This window comes from Neolamprologus brichardi, chromosome 11, assembly GCF_056152115.1.
Source record: "Neolamprologus brichardi isolate AB-2024 chromosome 11, ASM5615211v1, whole genome shotgun sequence".
In the NCBI taxonomy this organism is placed as follows: domain Eukaryota; kingdom Metazoa; phylum Chordata; class Actinopteri; order Cichliformes; family Cichlidae; genus Neolamprologus; species Neolamprologus brichardi.
The window spans coordinates 28006943-28024343 of NC_142114.1; the positions used below are offsets into that span (position 1 = coordinate 28006943).

The 17401-nt window shown below is 40.5% G+C and overlaps 1 protein-coding gene across 1 annotated transcript in view; it reads left to right on the forward strand.

Moving 5' to 3' along the window:
• Nucleotides 1-17401, forward strand: part of rftn1b (raftlin, lipid raft linker 1b) — a 156865-nt gene extending 139464 nt beyond the window's left edge. Inside the window, exons 9-11 of the mRNA XM_087848469.1 lie at nt 4741-4844; nt 11469-11544; nt 12278-17401. Coding sequence (XP_087704595.1) covers nt 4741-4844; nt 11469-11544; nt 12278-12898 — 801 coding nt within the window. The 3' untranslated portion in view covers nt 12899-17401. The remainder of the gene's footprint in view (nt 1-4740; nt 4845-11468; nt 11545-12277) is intronic.

Sequence of the window (17401 nt, forward strand, 5' to 3'; positions counted from 1 at the left end):
ATACGAAAAAGCACTTTGAGTGTTTAGAATAGCGAAGCAGCAAGTAAGTGCCAGTCCATTTATCATTCTCACGGTTGTTTCTTTTATTCATATTTGTGTGCGATTATCGCACAATAAGTTAGTGTTTCGTGGCGTGTTAGCATTGGGATCCCTTAAAAGCTGACCTGTTACTTGAAACCAGCCTGTACTTTTGGCTCAAGGGGATTACTTTTACTTACTCTGACGTCATTATTTAATAACCTGGCTATGTTTAATGTGAGTATCCACATTAAACATTGGAAAGAAAATTCGAGTTACAGATCATTTTTGGTATGCAACTTCCCTTTAATTGGGATGAACTTCTGTTTGGATATTTATACTCAGTGAATGTAGATAAAACGTCCAAGCTGTTGTATGGTATTCTGAGTCTGGCTGCCCGTAAGACTATTACCAAGAAATGTCTTAGTGTGAAAATTCCATCACTAAATGACTGGTATGAGATTGTTTATGGGATGTTTAAAATGGAAAGAATTACCTTTATTAATAGACTCCAATATGACATATTTAGTGATATTTGGGATAAATGGAAACACTACATTTTGTCAAGGAGACCCGATTTTGTTTGAATCTCTGTAATTATGTATGGCATATTTCTGAATTGTTATGTGTATATATGTACATGTCAGTATGTATGAGTGTATAGGCGAATACATATGTATGTATGTCCAAGTATATGGGTCTGTATGTGTATGTATGTGTGTGTGTGTGTGTGTGTATACACACTAGATGGTACACCCGTTTGTTTATTTTTGTTTATTTTGATTTATTTGTGCTTATAGGTTGTTTATTAAAAAATAAAATATAAAAAAAGGAAAGAAAATTCGAACGCTCGTTAGATCACATTTAAGCGGTATTTCCCAAAATATGAATGCTACGAAACAAAATCAAATTCTTACAGTAAATATGCCTTGACGATAATGTCTTCTGCACAGTGGTCACTTTTTACTGTGTATACATGTGTGTTACATTATTATATAATGTAACCATTGTATGCCACCGCTCAGAGAAATAGACCCAAAAGCAGAACAGAAAACAGGCAGGATAAAAATAAAGTCAAGTACGGCAGGTAAAAGTCTCTTACAGGGTGAAAAGCAAGCTGGCAGCCAAGAAAAAAGAGGCAATATGAGCAGAAAAAGTAAAAAAAAAAAACAAACAGATGAGGAAAAAAATTGCCATGCTGAGGGAAAGTGCATAAATACAATCTAACAAAGGAGGGAAATGTTGCCGGTGTATATGCAGGGACTAATGAGGGAAGGCATGCAGGTGAACAGAAAGGTGGGAAAGTGTGGAAGGTAGGAGTGCCAGGCCTGAAATGACATGTGAGTCAATTCATGATAACAAGCAAATAGACATAAATGAACAACATAACAGCAAATCAGGACAATTACACATGAAGTAGACAACTGATAAGAGCAGAAGAACTAATATTAGTCCTCTCATTCACTACAACTAAGTGTGACTGTTGCGATTACTTACATCACAGTTATTTTGTGAATACAGAAAAATGCAGTCATATCTACACAGCCTAAAAAAACATTATACAACATAAATGTCTTAAACATGCATCATTTAACCTCCTAGGACCTGCGTCCACATATGTGGACATCACATTTTGGATTATTTAGACCAAAATAGTCAATTTTGCTCAACAAGGGCCTGATATCCACTTAAAAAGACATTATACTACTACTGTGTAACGGGCGACCGTGGCTCAAGAGTTGGGAGTTCGCCTTGTAATTGGAAGGTTGCTGGTTCGAGCCCCGGCTTGGACAGTCTCGGTCGTTGTGTCCTTGGGACGCTTCACCTAACGCCTACTGGTGTTGGCCAGAAGGGCCGATGGCGCGATATGGCAACTGTGGCTACAACTGCCCTAGTCATCCACCCATTCACACACTGGTGTGAATGGGTGGATGACTAGGGCTACGTTCACACTGCAGGCGAAAGCGCATCAAATCTGATTTTTTTGACCCTATGCGACCCATATCCGATCATGGTATGACAGTGTGAACGGCACAAATCCGATATTTTCAAATCCGATCTGGGTCACTTTCATATGTGGTGCTGAATCCGATACATATCCGATGTTTCAGAAAGCGACTGCTGTTTGAACGGTCATGTCGCATTAAATCTGTCTTTTACGTCACTGACACAAGACAGACGCCAATTATCAGCGTCCGAGAAGACATCGCGAACGCTTCCTGGCCATCCCGTGTAGATGTCAGTGAAACTGCTGGGAAGACAACGTTGGAGAAACGTGAACATTTTATTTGTACTGTATAATCTGCAGATTCTGACAGAAATCTGCAACTATCCTTTGAAGCACCGCTCCTCTAAAACAGCAATAAGGATCATTATTAGGTTATTTACATTATTATGTAAATAACAAAATAACTTAAAGCAAAAATTGGGAAACACAAAGTCCGAAGTCTTTATATTAACGGCCATCAGTCAAACAATACTGTTTGCTCTGGGTCTAAACAGAGCGCGTTGTGTGTGACGTCTTCTTTTGTGCATGCGGCCGCTTTGAGCGTTCACACTAGAGCGCGTTTGCTGTCGCATTTTATTTGTAGTGTGAACAAGCAGACAAAAAAATCGGATTTGATCAAAAAATCGGAATTGAGCATTAAGACCTGCAGTGTGAACGTAGCCTAGGTGTGTAAAGCGCTTTGGGGTCCCTAGGTGGGACTAGTAAAAATGCTATACAAATACAGGCCATTTACTGTTCTATCAAAATTTTAAATGAATATCCTCATATGTGGCTCTCATTTTTCTTAAAAACAAAAGGTAAAAAAAAATCTGGTAATTCTTTGTTTTTACATTCATTGGGCCCCAATATGCCCAAATATCAAAGAGAAATTAAAAATGCATGCAGTAGAAGAGTTCAGGTCTTAGGAGGTTAAAGGCCATCAGGGGGGAAATCCTCTGGTTTAAAAAACTGATTATATAGAGGTCTGTGAAGTAAACAACCTTACGGCTCCCTTGTCTGTGTCTACCTCAGTTTCTCAATAAGCTCTACTCCTCACTTTGGGACTTCATATCACGGTGGCCATTTCCATCTTTTATGTACAGTTTATGGCTCTAATCTCCGTTTTTTTAAAGCCTCTCAACTCTCTCATGCCATACAACAAAAAATACTAAATAAGGACGGTAAAAGTTTAGTTCCAAGACTACGTTTTTATATTTATGTTACATGCAGACGTCTGTGAGATTTCAAATAAGAAATTACAGTTTTGTGTGTGGCCTCTAGATTGCCAACTTGATCTATTATCATAAAAAAAAATTCATCACCAGACAAACACTATCAACGACAACATTGCAGTGGACAACTATATACAATCCCTGCTACAAAGCAGGGGTAATTAAAATAGACTGCCTTCAGAAAATGGCATGATTATCATAGCTCACTGATTTGTTTTTGTACTATTACCAAACAAAGGAAGAGTTTTTAAAAAACAGCTGGTCTGCCTCTGGTTTGGATTTCACCGTGAAGCTTGTTCAGTGAAAAAGGGGACACTCGTCTGGCACAACATCTCTGTGACTGAGGCTGAAGAAAATTTTTGCTGGTGCAGCTTTAAATAGAGAAGAGCCTCATCTTTCTCATTACCATGACGTCTAATGCAGCATGTGTAGGTGTGAAATATTCTCAGGTCTCTTGTACAGATGATCGCTGCACTATGAATAGACCCTGTGGAGTTCTGTGGTGTAGTTTATTCATGTTCGCTGCCTTCTTGACTCATATCAGACCTCACACTGCACCACTGAGCTTAACAGTCTGGAAATGATGAACTGTAACGGCTCGAATGCTCTTTTGTTTTATTTTTGCCTTTCAAGTGATCTTAATTATACATAGCCCCTAATTTCTAGGAGTCCTGGTGAAGACGGGGTCTTTCTTTGAGGTGTTTAAATAAGTAGTAAATCTGTTGGTGTGTGTGTGTTTTGCATGTGTGCGCGCGTGCAAATGCATTTGTTGTTGAAGGTGTAAAAAATCTGTCTGACACGCGTTGCGGTTTTTCATTTTTAGAGACGTCTAACACGGCACGATAGCAAACCACACACACTTCCTCTCACAAAAGCGTGTGTCCATGTGTGTAGGTGCGTGTGTTTTCAACGTACCGTTGAGAACGTTAACGTTGAGTAATGTGCCCCCCCACCCCGAGCCTAAATAAGCTCCTGTGTTTGATTTAGATCCATCACTCAGACAACATGGATATGGTTCATTTAATTGTATTTTAATAGCTCAAATGGTATTAAAATGTTTTCACAAAGTGAGCAGTGTCACATGAGTAGTGTGTTTGCTCAAGGACTTACAGTGCTGACAAATACCTGTTGGGAATAGAGATGGTTGCAATGTTGAGTCATGGCAGCCGGGGAGTTTCTGTAGCGCTTGATTTATGTCTCCGTTTTTATTCTTTCCTGTGTCCGCTGCGGTCGAAAACCACCTTTCAGACATACATGGTATGAAAGCCATCATATCTGAGAGGGAGGCAGTTTTTCTAAATGAGACTTGAGTTCTAAGCAAAGCTGACAGCTCTTGATTGCATTTCATAGCTTGATGCTTCACGGCTGTAATCACAGTTGCACTCTGGAATATAATATGCTCGCTTACGTGGCGTTTAAGGGATAAAAGATCAGGATTATGTGCATTTCTAGGGCTGTTTGAGTTGATTGTAAGTTGTAATGGGCATCTTATTTTCTCCACAGGGTTTGCAGGTCAAGGCTGATTATGTTCCTCTGCTTCAGTCTCTGGCCACATATGGATGGAGGCTTACTTGTGTGCTACCAACTCCTGTAATCAAGACTAACAGGTAATCCCATTGTCTATTAACGGGGGATCAAGTAATCTGTGACATCTAATGACCTCTGTTGGCAGCCAGGAGGAACTGCAGCAACTATAATGATGAATATTGCTTTAAGTCCATTTACAAGTGTGAACTAGAGCTGCAGGATTTCAGTGTGTTCCAAGAGGTTAATATTTACAACTATATGTATGTATATGAATACTGAATCCCATTTCCCTAATATAACCTTGTACAACCTAAAAACGCTTTATTTCACCCCATATATGTGCATAAATCCCATGGAACAGGACTCCAACCTGGCCCACTGGACAGCTTTAGAAAATAGGAAAGAGGGGACTGCTTTTGAACTTTTAACTGTATTTTAACTGTTTTATAACTTTTCCTACTAATAAAGTTTAATATCCCTGCCATAGGGATACATCTAGCAACAGGTTGTCTCCATTAAACGACACACTCATTAAAAGAGTGCAGGCTTATGTTGAAGGTAATAATAATAATGATAATGGATTGCATTTATATAGCGCTTTTCGGGGCCCTCAAAGCGCTTTACAATTCCACTATTCATTCACTCTCACATTCACACACTGGTGGAGGCAGCTACAGTTGTAGCCACAGCTGTAGACTGACAGAAGCGAGGCTGCCATATTGCACCATCGGCCCCTCTGGCCAACACCAGTAGGCAGCAGGTGAAGTGTCTTGCCCAAGGACACAACGACCAAGCCAGGGCTCGAACCGGCAACCTTCCGGTTACAAGACGAACACCTAACTCTTTGAGCCACGATCGCCCAGTGTATATAAAACAAGTAAAAGTTACAGTAAAAGTCCATTTTAATTATTTATTTATGGGAAAGGACCGAAATTTCTGGAAATGTATACCTCAGTAGGACAATTCAAAATATAAATCATACAGAAAGGCTCATTTCGAATGGTTTCTTCCATTTATCTATTTGAATACTATTGAATTATTATTCATTATTAAGAATCGAGCAGCATTTTTGCTCTTTTTGCTTCATTGAGGTGAAGCTGATCATAACTTTTGCAGGAATAACTAGATTAATTTCAGTAGGTAGCAAAAGTAGTAACATAATATCTCACGTGTAACAAAAGAAACATCAAATGGAAATCTGGGTCTTGTGTAAAATTCACATCTAAGGTTATAAACTTGTAGTTATATGCTGCATTCCTGTGAAAGCTGGCACATGGTGCGAAATATAATATGCGCAAGTTATTGTACAAAGAAATATGACAGTTCTGGCAGAAATTGACCTAAATCTCTGCTAATGTAGGCTGAGCTTTGAGCAGCGCAGCAGCTGCAGCTCTGACTGTTGATGGAAAATCTCTTCACAGAAATGTAACGGTTGCTCATCTAAGCCTGTGCTGACTCATCACTCATCGCCGCTGTATGAGTGTACATCCGCTTATGGTCAAAGGCCTCGCATGCTCTCAGTCACACTGAAGGCTTCGCTTCGAAACAGAGTTTGTTCCACAACACGCAGAGGATGATTTGTGCCGTTTGCGTCCTCCGATTCCTGAATGTTTTAGTCGTTTATATTTTTAACATTATTGTAACACAATTTTTCTGCAACAGATGTTAAAGATGACTCAGTTCACACATAACATTGTGAAGACATGAAGCCTATATAACTTCCTGTAAATTATCTACCTGTTCCAATCATTTGATTGCATTTTATTTAACAGCCTATTTAACAAGCTACCAATAACAGACATTGTTTGTGTGTTAACCTCTGATGTGAAAGACAAGAATTCTCAGCCTCCTAATTTAGACATTTTCTTAGCATTACCTGATTATTTATATCTCCCACTGTGGTTTGTAGCGCTAGAGAAAGCATATGACAGGGTGCCCCAAGAGAGGAACTTTGCAACAGTAGCAGAAAAGTATGTGAGGACGGTGCACGACATATATGAGGAGAGGGACTCGGAGCCATCGGGAATCTTCTTCTTTGCAGTGGTGATGGACAGGCTGACGAATGAGGCCAGGCAGGAGTCTCTGTGGACTCTGATGTTCACAAGCAACTTTGGGATCAATAGTGAGAGTAGGGAACAGGTGGAAGAGAGCCTGGAGAGGTGGAGGTATGCTCTGGATAGAAGTCAGTAGAAGTAAGACAGATGGAGACAGGTGTAACAGTGAAGATGCAAGGAACAGATGTAGTGATGGTAGACGAGTTTAAATGTCTCAACAATCCGAAGCAATGAAGTGAAGATGAGAGGGCAGGGTGGAGTGGATAGGTGTGAGCAGGGCAGCAGCAAGTGGGACACGGTTGGGGCACAATCTGGTCTTGAGGCCTGCTATAATATATATATGGTTTAGAGATAATGGCACTTACAAGAAGACAAGAGGCAGAGCTGAAAATTCTAACATTTTCATTGTGAGAGATCAGAATGGACAGGATTAGCAATGAAAAGATCAGAGAGACAGCTCAGGTTGAGTGATTTGAAGACCAAGTTAGAGAGGTGAGGCTCAGAGGAGGGATAGTGGATATATTAGACTAATCTGCCAGGCCGGTAAGAAAAGAGGAGGACCATAGAGAAGATTCATGGATGTAGTGAAAAAGGACGTGCAGAGGGTTGGTGTGACAGAAAATGAGCCTAGGTGTAGAGTAGGGCTGCCACAAACGATTATTTTGATAGTCGACTAGTCACCGATTATTTTTGTCATTAGTCGACTAATCAGATCATCATCCATTGGACGTAAAACGTACAGCTTATTGCACCAGCAGCATCTGCTCTTATATAACTATCATTAGCTTACAGCTTTAAGTGTTTAAGGTATGTGCTAACTAAAAATAAAGACAAGATGATAGTTTATTAAATTTTAATGAAATTTGCAGATTGTTTTGGTGAAGTTTAATAAACTCCTTGCTATCTAAAATATAACAGGACACCGGAGTATATTCTCGAGCATCTCACACTTCTGATAATCAGATGTCTGCTTTACTTTATTCAGCTGTGTAAAAACTATAACTTTAATCTCAGCCAAACCGATTTACTCAGGAACAAATAAAATACTAAAAAAAGGCCAAACAATAACATTTTTAAGTTATCTAAGTGACTTTTATATGTTTACCCTGAGTAGCAAAAGACAGTGGTGGGTTTGAAAACGATTTGCCGCTAGTGAGCCTAGCCCCCGGCTAGCTATCAAGCTAGTGGGTAACAGACGTCTCCGAAAACGTCGGAGCGCTTTTGAAAATATGTGGTGTCTTGATAAACTGAGCAGATATTTGAGGTTTACACAGCTACATTCTCGCCTGAAAATATGTTAAACGTTTATTTTGTGACCCAGAAAGAATAATAAGAGTAATATTAAAACTAACTAGCTGCCGCCATTGTTGGAGACTTAGCAGGGCGCTATCGATTCTGGGACAGAGCTTCTTCTTCTTCGGGGTTTAACGGCAGCTGGCGTCCTTGTACATGCAGTGCTGCCATCTTCTGTTTCAGTCCGTTATTACACTCTTAAATCCTACTACTTATTCCTGCGTCATTTGTGATCTTACAAAGCTTTAAATGACGCGTCGACTATTAAATCAGTCGTCGACGATTTTGATAGTCGACGTAATCGTGACTAGTCGACTAATCGTGGCAGCCCTAGTGTAGAGTGAGATGGAGGCAGATGATCCACTCTGGTGAACCATAAAGGAACCAGCTGAAAAAACCCAACCAAAGGAATACAAGGTGCACGAGTCCCCTGATATTACAAAAGTGTGTATGAGTTAGTCCCATGTGGTCACAACTGATATTTCTTATTTTTACATGTCAGTTTGTGTGGTGAGCTCAGCAGTGTCCCTATGCTTTGTTATTTTTGATGTACAAAAAGCTTCAAATGCTTGCAGATCACATGCAACATGTGCAACTAACCTCAGCACAATGTCTCTGTGGTGCTACAATAAAACACATCCGCTAAAGTAATCTTTTTGAATCATGAGCCATGTCCAGATGCAGGGACAGGACACAACGTGTCACATAGTGTCAGGTAGGGATCTCACTGCATTTAGATGCTTCCCATCCCAGCTGATGAATTTTCATTCAAGTAAGGGCTCCATCGTGGGTAAAAAGTTTTAGTCCAGACTCTCTCTTTCTGTCATGCCCCTCAGCACCGAAAAGAAGTGGAAGAAATATGAAAAAGACTCCAGATCACGCCATCTTGATTTGTCAAACTTTGACTGCTGGCATCTACTTTATGCTCCCATTTAAATTTAGAAAGCAATTTAATGCAGAGCAAGAGCTGCAGATAACTTACAGAAGAATCGCTTAAGAATAATCTCTCTGCACCCAGTATGAGGTTCAGTATGGGCTTGAAGGATGACGTCAGCTGACAGTAATTCTTTTAATGTGTATACAGACACGAAGCATCGTTTTAAGATCAGCTTTGAATAATGTGAAGCTGTCCTTTCATAATATAGGGTACTTTGATGTATGCAGTAATTCTATGAGTGCAGTTACGGATTGTTTGCTCTGCCCCCACCTCAGCTGCTCATGTTTGCTGTTGTTACACTGCATCGCTGATTAATTACCTCTATTTTTTCATCCTGTGTTTTTTTTTCCTACGGCCCCCTCTCTCCTCTCTTTCAAAATGCCACAACACAACAGCACAACATGGCTAATTAATCAGAGTCGGCCTAGATACAGTACAAGACAGCGCTCGTTTCTCTCCCTGCCTGAAAAACATTTTGCGCTCCAAAATAATGGTTGATGATCTATTTCAGATTAGCAGCAGTCATTACACTTGTTTTTGTGCTGTCGACTCCTCCATTTTTAAACGCAAAATTTGCAAATGCATGCTTTGCATAGCGTGAGGGTTTCCAGGCTGCACTTCATCTGGAGGGTTCAGATAAGTGTCACTGATCTCAGCAGCGTCTGAAATTAATGCTAACTGGTGCTCAGCGGCTTCTCCACACAACATTAATTCATGTAGTTGTCTCAGAGCATGCGTTCTCCACATTCAATTAATGGAGATGGTAATTACATTTTAAAGCCATTAACTACAGTGACTGCAAATTTCTCTACATTAACTGGGGGGACAACAACAAGGGAGACAAAGAAGATTCAGACGAACTTGTTCGTTATTGCAGGTATCCAAACGTATTAAAAGCTTAATATCGGGAATAGTGTGTGTGTTTTACACAGTGTATTAGTTTTGCACCACTGGTGTTTGATTGCATGTGTCAGGTTTTTTTTTTTTTGTTCTTTTTTTATTTCAAGAGGCAATTTCCAGCTGAGTTCTGTAGCGGGCTTTTCCCCCGTACAGATGAAGCCACCAGCAGGTACATTTACACATAAAAAAAGGCGCAGGCTATTGCTGTTCTGTATAGCTTCAGGTTATAATGGTGCAGCTGACACTGACAGCCAAAAGTAGGTTCAGTAAAGGCCTGTGATTTTCTAAGCCATCCACTCCTTTCTAACTTAATGGGCTGGGGCTTTTTGCTGGAAACTCCAGCTAGTTTTCAGCTTTGATTCACCAGTAAGCCATTCAGCATTCTTGACAGCTTAGAAAATAGCTTATGTATAAATGGTGGAAGGAAAGAGGTAATGGAAAAAAAAAGAGGTTGTGGTAGGCTTTGGATGGTTTAGATAGTAAGCCTTCTGCTAAAGGAGTCTCAAGTCTATTTGATGTTGGGAAGGGGGAGATTTGTAGCAGGCTGCTAAGGTTCTGCAGTGATCATAAACCTGCCGTCTTTCTTCAAGCGCAAAGTTGAGCAGGCGGCTTAAGTTTAGAAAGCATCCGACTTTTATGTGCATGTGTTATTGAACCTGTGGCAGATACTATCACGGGACATATCTCCTTTTAAGCCAGATCCAATCATAGCAAGAGAAAATGGATTGAATAACACAGAAACAAACAATAAAACTGTCACAAAACAGGCTGTCACATGAGATAAGAGTTAGAACTGAGCGGGGAGCTATTTACTGAGAGCACAATGGGCTGAGAAAAGGGCCGCACATGACAAAATATGAGCAGACCTGAGAGTGAATGTGTGAGACAGGAAGCCCACTCAGAAACAAATCTGCATTTCCTGCCACAATTAATCTGTCAGTACTGTGCGAGTACTTCTGCAGATTATCCTTCTCAGAACACAGGAGTGAGACATGTGCATGGGAAGAAGGATTATGTCGGGGAGAATGCAGAAATAGAGAAGAAATGCGTGTTTAGAGCAGCAGAACATGTTCATAAGTTGCAAAAAGGCAGGCTGTCTGCTTACACGTGAGCTGCTTTTCTGCGTCTTTCAAAGGCAAAGTGGAGAAATGACACTTACAGATGACAGCAGGGAAGAGGTCGGGCTACAAATGTGTGCCTATATCCTTAAATGTCAGATAAGAGTGGGAAGCGTGAGCAGTGGCCGGCAGTTAACTTGACTATCTTGATGAATGGTCAAAAAGAGCGCGTGTTATCTCGGCATTTTACTCCAATCAGTTGTGCATATTTATCTTGGATTAAGAAAGCACTTTTTCAAGCACTCAGGAAGAAGAAAAATCTGTCTGTGCATTGCAGAATTTCTAAATGTTTAAACGTTGATAAGTAAAATGGTTTTTAAAAAAATCATGTCTGAAGATCCAACAATTTCAGCTGATGGTCTGTTCTCTTTCCCTTTCTCTTTTTGACCCCGTGTCCTTTAGTGATGGAAGTCTGTCCACCAAACAGATTGTTTTCCTGCAGAGGCCCGTTTTAGGCCGAAAGAGGAGGGAATCAAAGGTACGTGACCTCACATTCCTCTTTGTACCTCTTGGATATCGTGGGATCTCCCACTAGTCGTTCTGTCACCTGCTCTCCATACATCCAAGGTCAACATCACCTTTCGCTCCCTCCAATTCCACAATTTTTATTTTAGCTGGCCAACACACAGCACTGGATAAATGTGAACCAGCACCTCTTTGTTTTAGATATAAGGCGTTCTCTAGCAACAGACAAGTGTGTTGTTTTGGGGAATGAGGCTTATAATTCTTTCTTGGCTAGCCTAAATAACAGTGATAACCTTTAAAGCTAACCTTTGTCTGCAGTGGAATGAATCTATGCTGATGCTTTCTGTGACCCGAATTTAAACTGGCATCACAGCAGCAAATTTAACAGAGTCAGGGATTTGCTATCGTTAACAAGATTTTTCTTTTTTTGCTTTTCCTGTGCAGTTTATCACTATCCCTGCAGTGTGTGTGAACCCTTAAAGTAATTGAGGACATATTGCATTCAATTTTTGCCAGTTTGTTTGGTCAGTCCGAAAGCCTCAAGGCCACCAATAATTCCCCTCACAATAGCCTCAATTTCCTTCTCTGCATCAATGAGGCTCGTCTGAATTAGCTAGTTATCCCAGCGCTATATTAGATCTACAGTGATCCATTCTTAATTAAGTCTGCCTACACTGCTTTGTGGCCAAAAGCATATTTGCAGAGTTACAATGCATCCCACTAACATACTGATGTAAATGTTTCAGAAATTAATCTTCAAGCCCCGAAGCAAGTCCAACAAGAACTGCATCAAAGATGCAAAAAATAAGAAGAAAAAGAAAACAAAAGTTGAGAAGGAAACAGAAGATCCCAAGCCTCTTGATGACAGAGAGAAGGTCGAAAAGGAAGAAGATAAGAGTAGGGATGAAAAGGCGAACACGGCAGAGGGAGAGACAGCAAGAGAAAGTGAGACAATGACAGAGAGAGAGGATAGAAAAAATGATGATGGTATTGAAATCAGTATCACAAAGAAAGATGGAGGAGCATCGACAGGAGACAAAGAAGCGGAAAATGGCACTGAAGAAGAAGCACTGGATGGAGAAGGATCAAAAGTGAACGGAGAGCCTTCTAAAAACAGCGAGTTCAAGGAAGTGATGAAAACCGTCGCAACTGTCGAGAGCAAGACCAAAGAAAAGGAGGACGAGGGCAGAGCGGAAGTTGAAGTTGTGATAGAAAACGGGGTAGAGACAGATGAGGAGAAAGATGAAGGTGGAGATGATGCAGTCAGATGCAAAACGGAAGAATCAGTACACACGGAAATCATTGCCAAGGAGATTGTGGTTGATCCACAGGCCACGTGTCAAAGCCCAGAGGAGACTCAAGAGTAGCCCCAGTTGTTAAAGTTAAGATTCATTCCCCACCCTACCTCTCAAAGTCCCCATTCCTAAGAACTGGTTCCCAGTGTTGTCCCTAATCCAAATTAACGGGGCTTTGGTCCCCATCGCTGCAGCATTCTCCAAACCTCCCATTGCTCATTGATGATACCCCTCACATCCTAACTCAGTGTAGCTTGGAAAGAACTTCACTTAAAACCACACATACTGAATGTATATACTATCTAAAACAGGAAATGCTGATGGCGGGGTAGTCAGGGTGGCGTCGCTGGATGAGGACGACCAGAGCACTGAGGAGGATGCCAAAATCAGAGCATGTGCAGAACGAAGCTAACGTTTAAAGGCCTGGTCACCCAGCATTTAAAATGTTTTCTAACGTAGATTCATTTTGATTACTGGATTTATTGTTTGCGAGGAGTGTTGCTGTTGACCAAATTGCTAAGAGTAAGATCAAACACTTGGACTCACTGCTACAGGCGTTCCCCAAAGAAGCTAATTGGTAGCTATCCGTCTAAATTTACATGAATTTAGCCTCATCTATCAGACTGTAACCTGCTCCTGATAAATTGAATGGTTTGTTGACAGTTTTAGTGAAGCAGTTTATAATGCAAAGGCACCTTTTGAAAAAACTAAATTAACTTGTTTCTTATTGACAGCCAACCTAAGTTATATTTAGAATGGCTGCTAGCTTAAGAGCTTTTTTAACGCTCTAGTGATGGTTTAAAATGCTGACGGCAAAACAACAGGGAGCAGACAGCCCAGACGATCTTATATTAAAGATGAAAGATGAAATGAAAGAAGATGATTTAGTTAATGTGACTTAACTAATGCATTTAGCTAACAATCTAGCAGCTTCTCAACAAGAACTGCTGCTACTGCATGTTGCTAATCTTATAAAATCAGGTATTCAAAAATGAATAAATTCACTTTTTTGTGTTACTTGCTGGTGTTCCCAGGTCTTTGACAAGGCCAGGGGCTTTGCATTATTATTCTCGTTGCAGTCCACTTGCAACTTTTCAAATAGGGTTAAATAGCTAGCCTAAATGATGTTGTTTTACACAAACACAAATACATATAAAAATAAGTCCTAACAAAGAGAAAACAGAGCATGTCAGCGATAAAGTTACCAGTTTGACCAGCTCGTACTGCTTTATGAAGCTGTGAAAACAGGAAAAAAAAGAGGTAGGGTCTTGGCTGCCTCTTTAACCCATCTGACAATGTAAAGGGCAAGTAGGCTTAGAAAAACATCCTGAATCGTCCTAAACCCTGCTCTCGTGTGAGTTCGAATGTGAAGGGATGAGAAAGCTCATAGAGGTGATGGGAAAGGCATTTGTTGCGACAGGCAATCCAAAGTAGGCCGAACAGATAATTGTTTACGCTGAGCTCTAAGCCATCAAGTGCTTCAAACAGAGCCGATAATCACTCTTTGGTGTGCTCACCTTGCATACAGAATGTTCCATATTCAAAGCCAAGCTAGATAAGGATGTGAAATTCAGCCGAATGTTTGCACCTCGAGGGCCGAACTCATATTCAGAGTTAGCTTTTACATACAGGAGATCTATTCCTGCGCAAAGTTGCATTTTTAATTACATTCCAGTCAGTCGCTGAAAATGAAAGCAGTCGTCAGTGTGGAAACGAGGTTAAGCTGTGTGGTCAGAACATGTCGTAGCCTCGTTGTTTACCGAGACCAGATTTGAGAGGTAGAAATTGAAATAAAGAAGAAGGCTGCAGTAAAAGAGAAAGACCACAGAGCATAAGAGAGTCAAATAAAAGAAATGAATAGGCTCATTTAAAGTAACAGCCGTTTGTGTCCCACATTCCCTGTTGAGATTTCCTTCATTATTTTACCTCCAGCTCCTTAAGCACCTCTTACCAGACATCATTTCTGACAATAACCAAGTCCTAATGTGCTGTTTCATGGCATCGTGTAGCTTTCCATTTTAAAAGGTGGAACAGGAGGGGAGGGAAGTGGCAACGTTCACGGTGCAGAGCTCTCATTAGCTCACTAATGGATTTTGTCAGTGGGGTATCTGTCAGTAATCATGCATTTATAATGGGGGGTCACTTATTGGGAGGAGGTATTGACAGCAAAACACCTCAATGTGAAGCAAATAGCCTTCATATTAACAGTGATGTCATGGGGAATCATTTGCACTGAGGAGGAAGAGTTTGTGTTAAAAAAAAAAAAGTGTTGCATTTTTGCAAAGAACTTACATCTCATCACAAAGATGTCAGAAAGCCTATTTATTAAAGCGTTAGCATTTGATTTATAAAGAACTTAAACTACCTTCTGTCCGGCTTTATACATAGTATCATTTGTCACAATTTGGATATTTTGTTTCATGAGAATAAATGATAGCTCGGTCAAGAAAAATGGATCCTTCCTGGAGAAGAAACTCTTCAATTACACACAAGTAAGATCGATTATGCTGAATAAGTGCTCTCCTTTCGGGAGATTAATCCACCCGCCGCTGAGATTTTTCAATGTAAAATGGCAGATGTTTTTGTGTAGAGTAGAATATAAAACTGTGACCAGTTTAGCCTTATCACTATACTGTAAATGGCCCACAGTCTGCTATTAGAAATGTCTTTTAGAGGCACCATGGTGATTTAAGTGTTCGTTATAGTCAAACGGGAACGTTTTGCTACAGTCGGTGTTGGTATTTTGAAGATGTTGTTACATGTTTTATTGCTGGGATTCAGAACGACAGGATAAAGATGTGCGTGTCTATATGAAGGTATTATATTTTGGATCATTCTTAACATGTTTTTTATTGTGAATGTTCTGTTTTTGGACATTTTTATCGTGGGCTTTGTGTTGCCTCTGCTAAAGCTTGCAAAAATGTATCGCTGACTGACGCTTCCAGCTACCTCCCGAGGGCCGTTGTGGGTTTTGAACTGAGGGGTCGCTGCATGCGTGACCCCCCCTGAAGCATATGCTCCTTGTCCTCTCGCCCTCCACTATGACGGAGACCAGAACTGTGAGCGTGAGGTCATAGCTAATGGCAGATGAGGTCAAGGGTCACGTTTGAGCCAGAATGGATTTTCCACAGCTGTACACAGGAGTTTGCACGAGCACGTGACAAATAACCACTCCGATATTGAATGAAGATATGAAGTCATATTATAGTCACATTATAATATTCTCTTTTATTTTCTTTCCTTCTCCTTAAACGTCATCGACTCAGCTGCTTTTGACTGTTTGAACTTTAATAAGCATAATCATAAGCGAGAAATATTTAATGCCACCTCTTCAGAGAAGCTGACGAGCAAATAGGACTCAGCTGTCACTTTCACGGTTTTACGATAAATATAAATTATGAAAGGCAATACCAAAAGGCATCTTTTGATAGCAGACGAGATCTTTATGAATATTTGAGGAATTCCCCCGTTAAATCCTGGTCAGCTCGTTTCCTCAGATTGAATCATTTTTTCTTTCTCCCCAGTGTCACGCTAAACATTTTAACTGTCATCCATCTGTTTTATGAATATGAATTTATTTCGGCGTTCCTTTCTTTGCCTTTTTTTGCATGTCTGCACATTTTTAATCTAAAAACTGTGACATATATTCCCCTTTGGCATCCTGTGAAAACACATAGCTCAGATCCGTCTTTATCTATGGGAACAGAGTTTGGAAAACGATGAGATGATCTCAGCTGACACGAGTGCTTTGCGACTCCCGCTGCATTCCTGTTGTTCATCCGCAAATATGGATGATCATAACCTTGACAAAAAGTTACAGCCGGCCCCGTATCCGTCCATCCGGCGTGGGGCCGTGGCCTTAGGGGGCTCCGTCTCCCCCTGATAAGGGCTGATTGGTTGCTGTGCAGTCTAACCTCTGACACGAGTACACTCCAGAGACTCTGGGTAATTGTGATTTTTGCGGTCTACAAAAACAAAACGGGAAAAAAAAACAGAGACAGGGAGAGAAAAGTGAGATCTGATCTGACACTTCATCAGTTAAATGATGTTGAACCGTGTTAGCTTAGCCGTCTGTGAAAAGAAGGAGATCTAACGTTAGTATTAAATATACGGCCCTCTCCCCTTTCTTGTAAGGAAAGGTAACATACAGTCTTATATCAGCATAATTGTCTCTGAGCCTCAATAGTGGCGCTGGTGCAATCATTCTTGGTAATGCTGTAAAAAGAAAAATAACCGCAATGGTTCATTTCCTGTGTGCTACTATGGTGGAGCCGAAAAGGCAGAACATGATTTAATAGGATGCCGTCATTTATTTGTTTTTTTCTGTGTTGTCACTTTAGCTTGCTCACAGCCTCTGCAAAATGTATTCTTAGATTTTTGTCTCTGATGTGAGTTTTTTTTTATCACCTCAGCTGCCATCTTGAATGTTGAGTATCTTTGATCATGTGCCGTTGTCTTTTGCATTGCTATCGCGGAAGAAAAGTATTCTTTATCTTTGCTATCCTGAGTGTGTCAACATTCCTATTGTTCATGACATCTGTACAATTTGTATATTATAAAATGATTTATATTTAA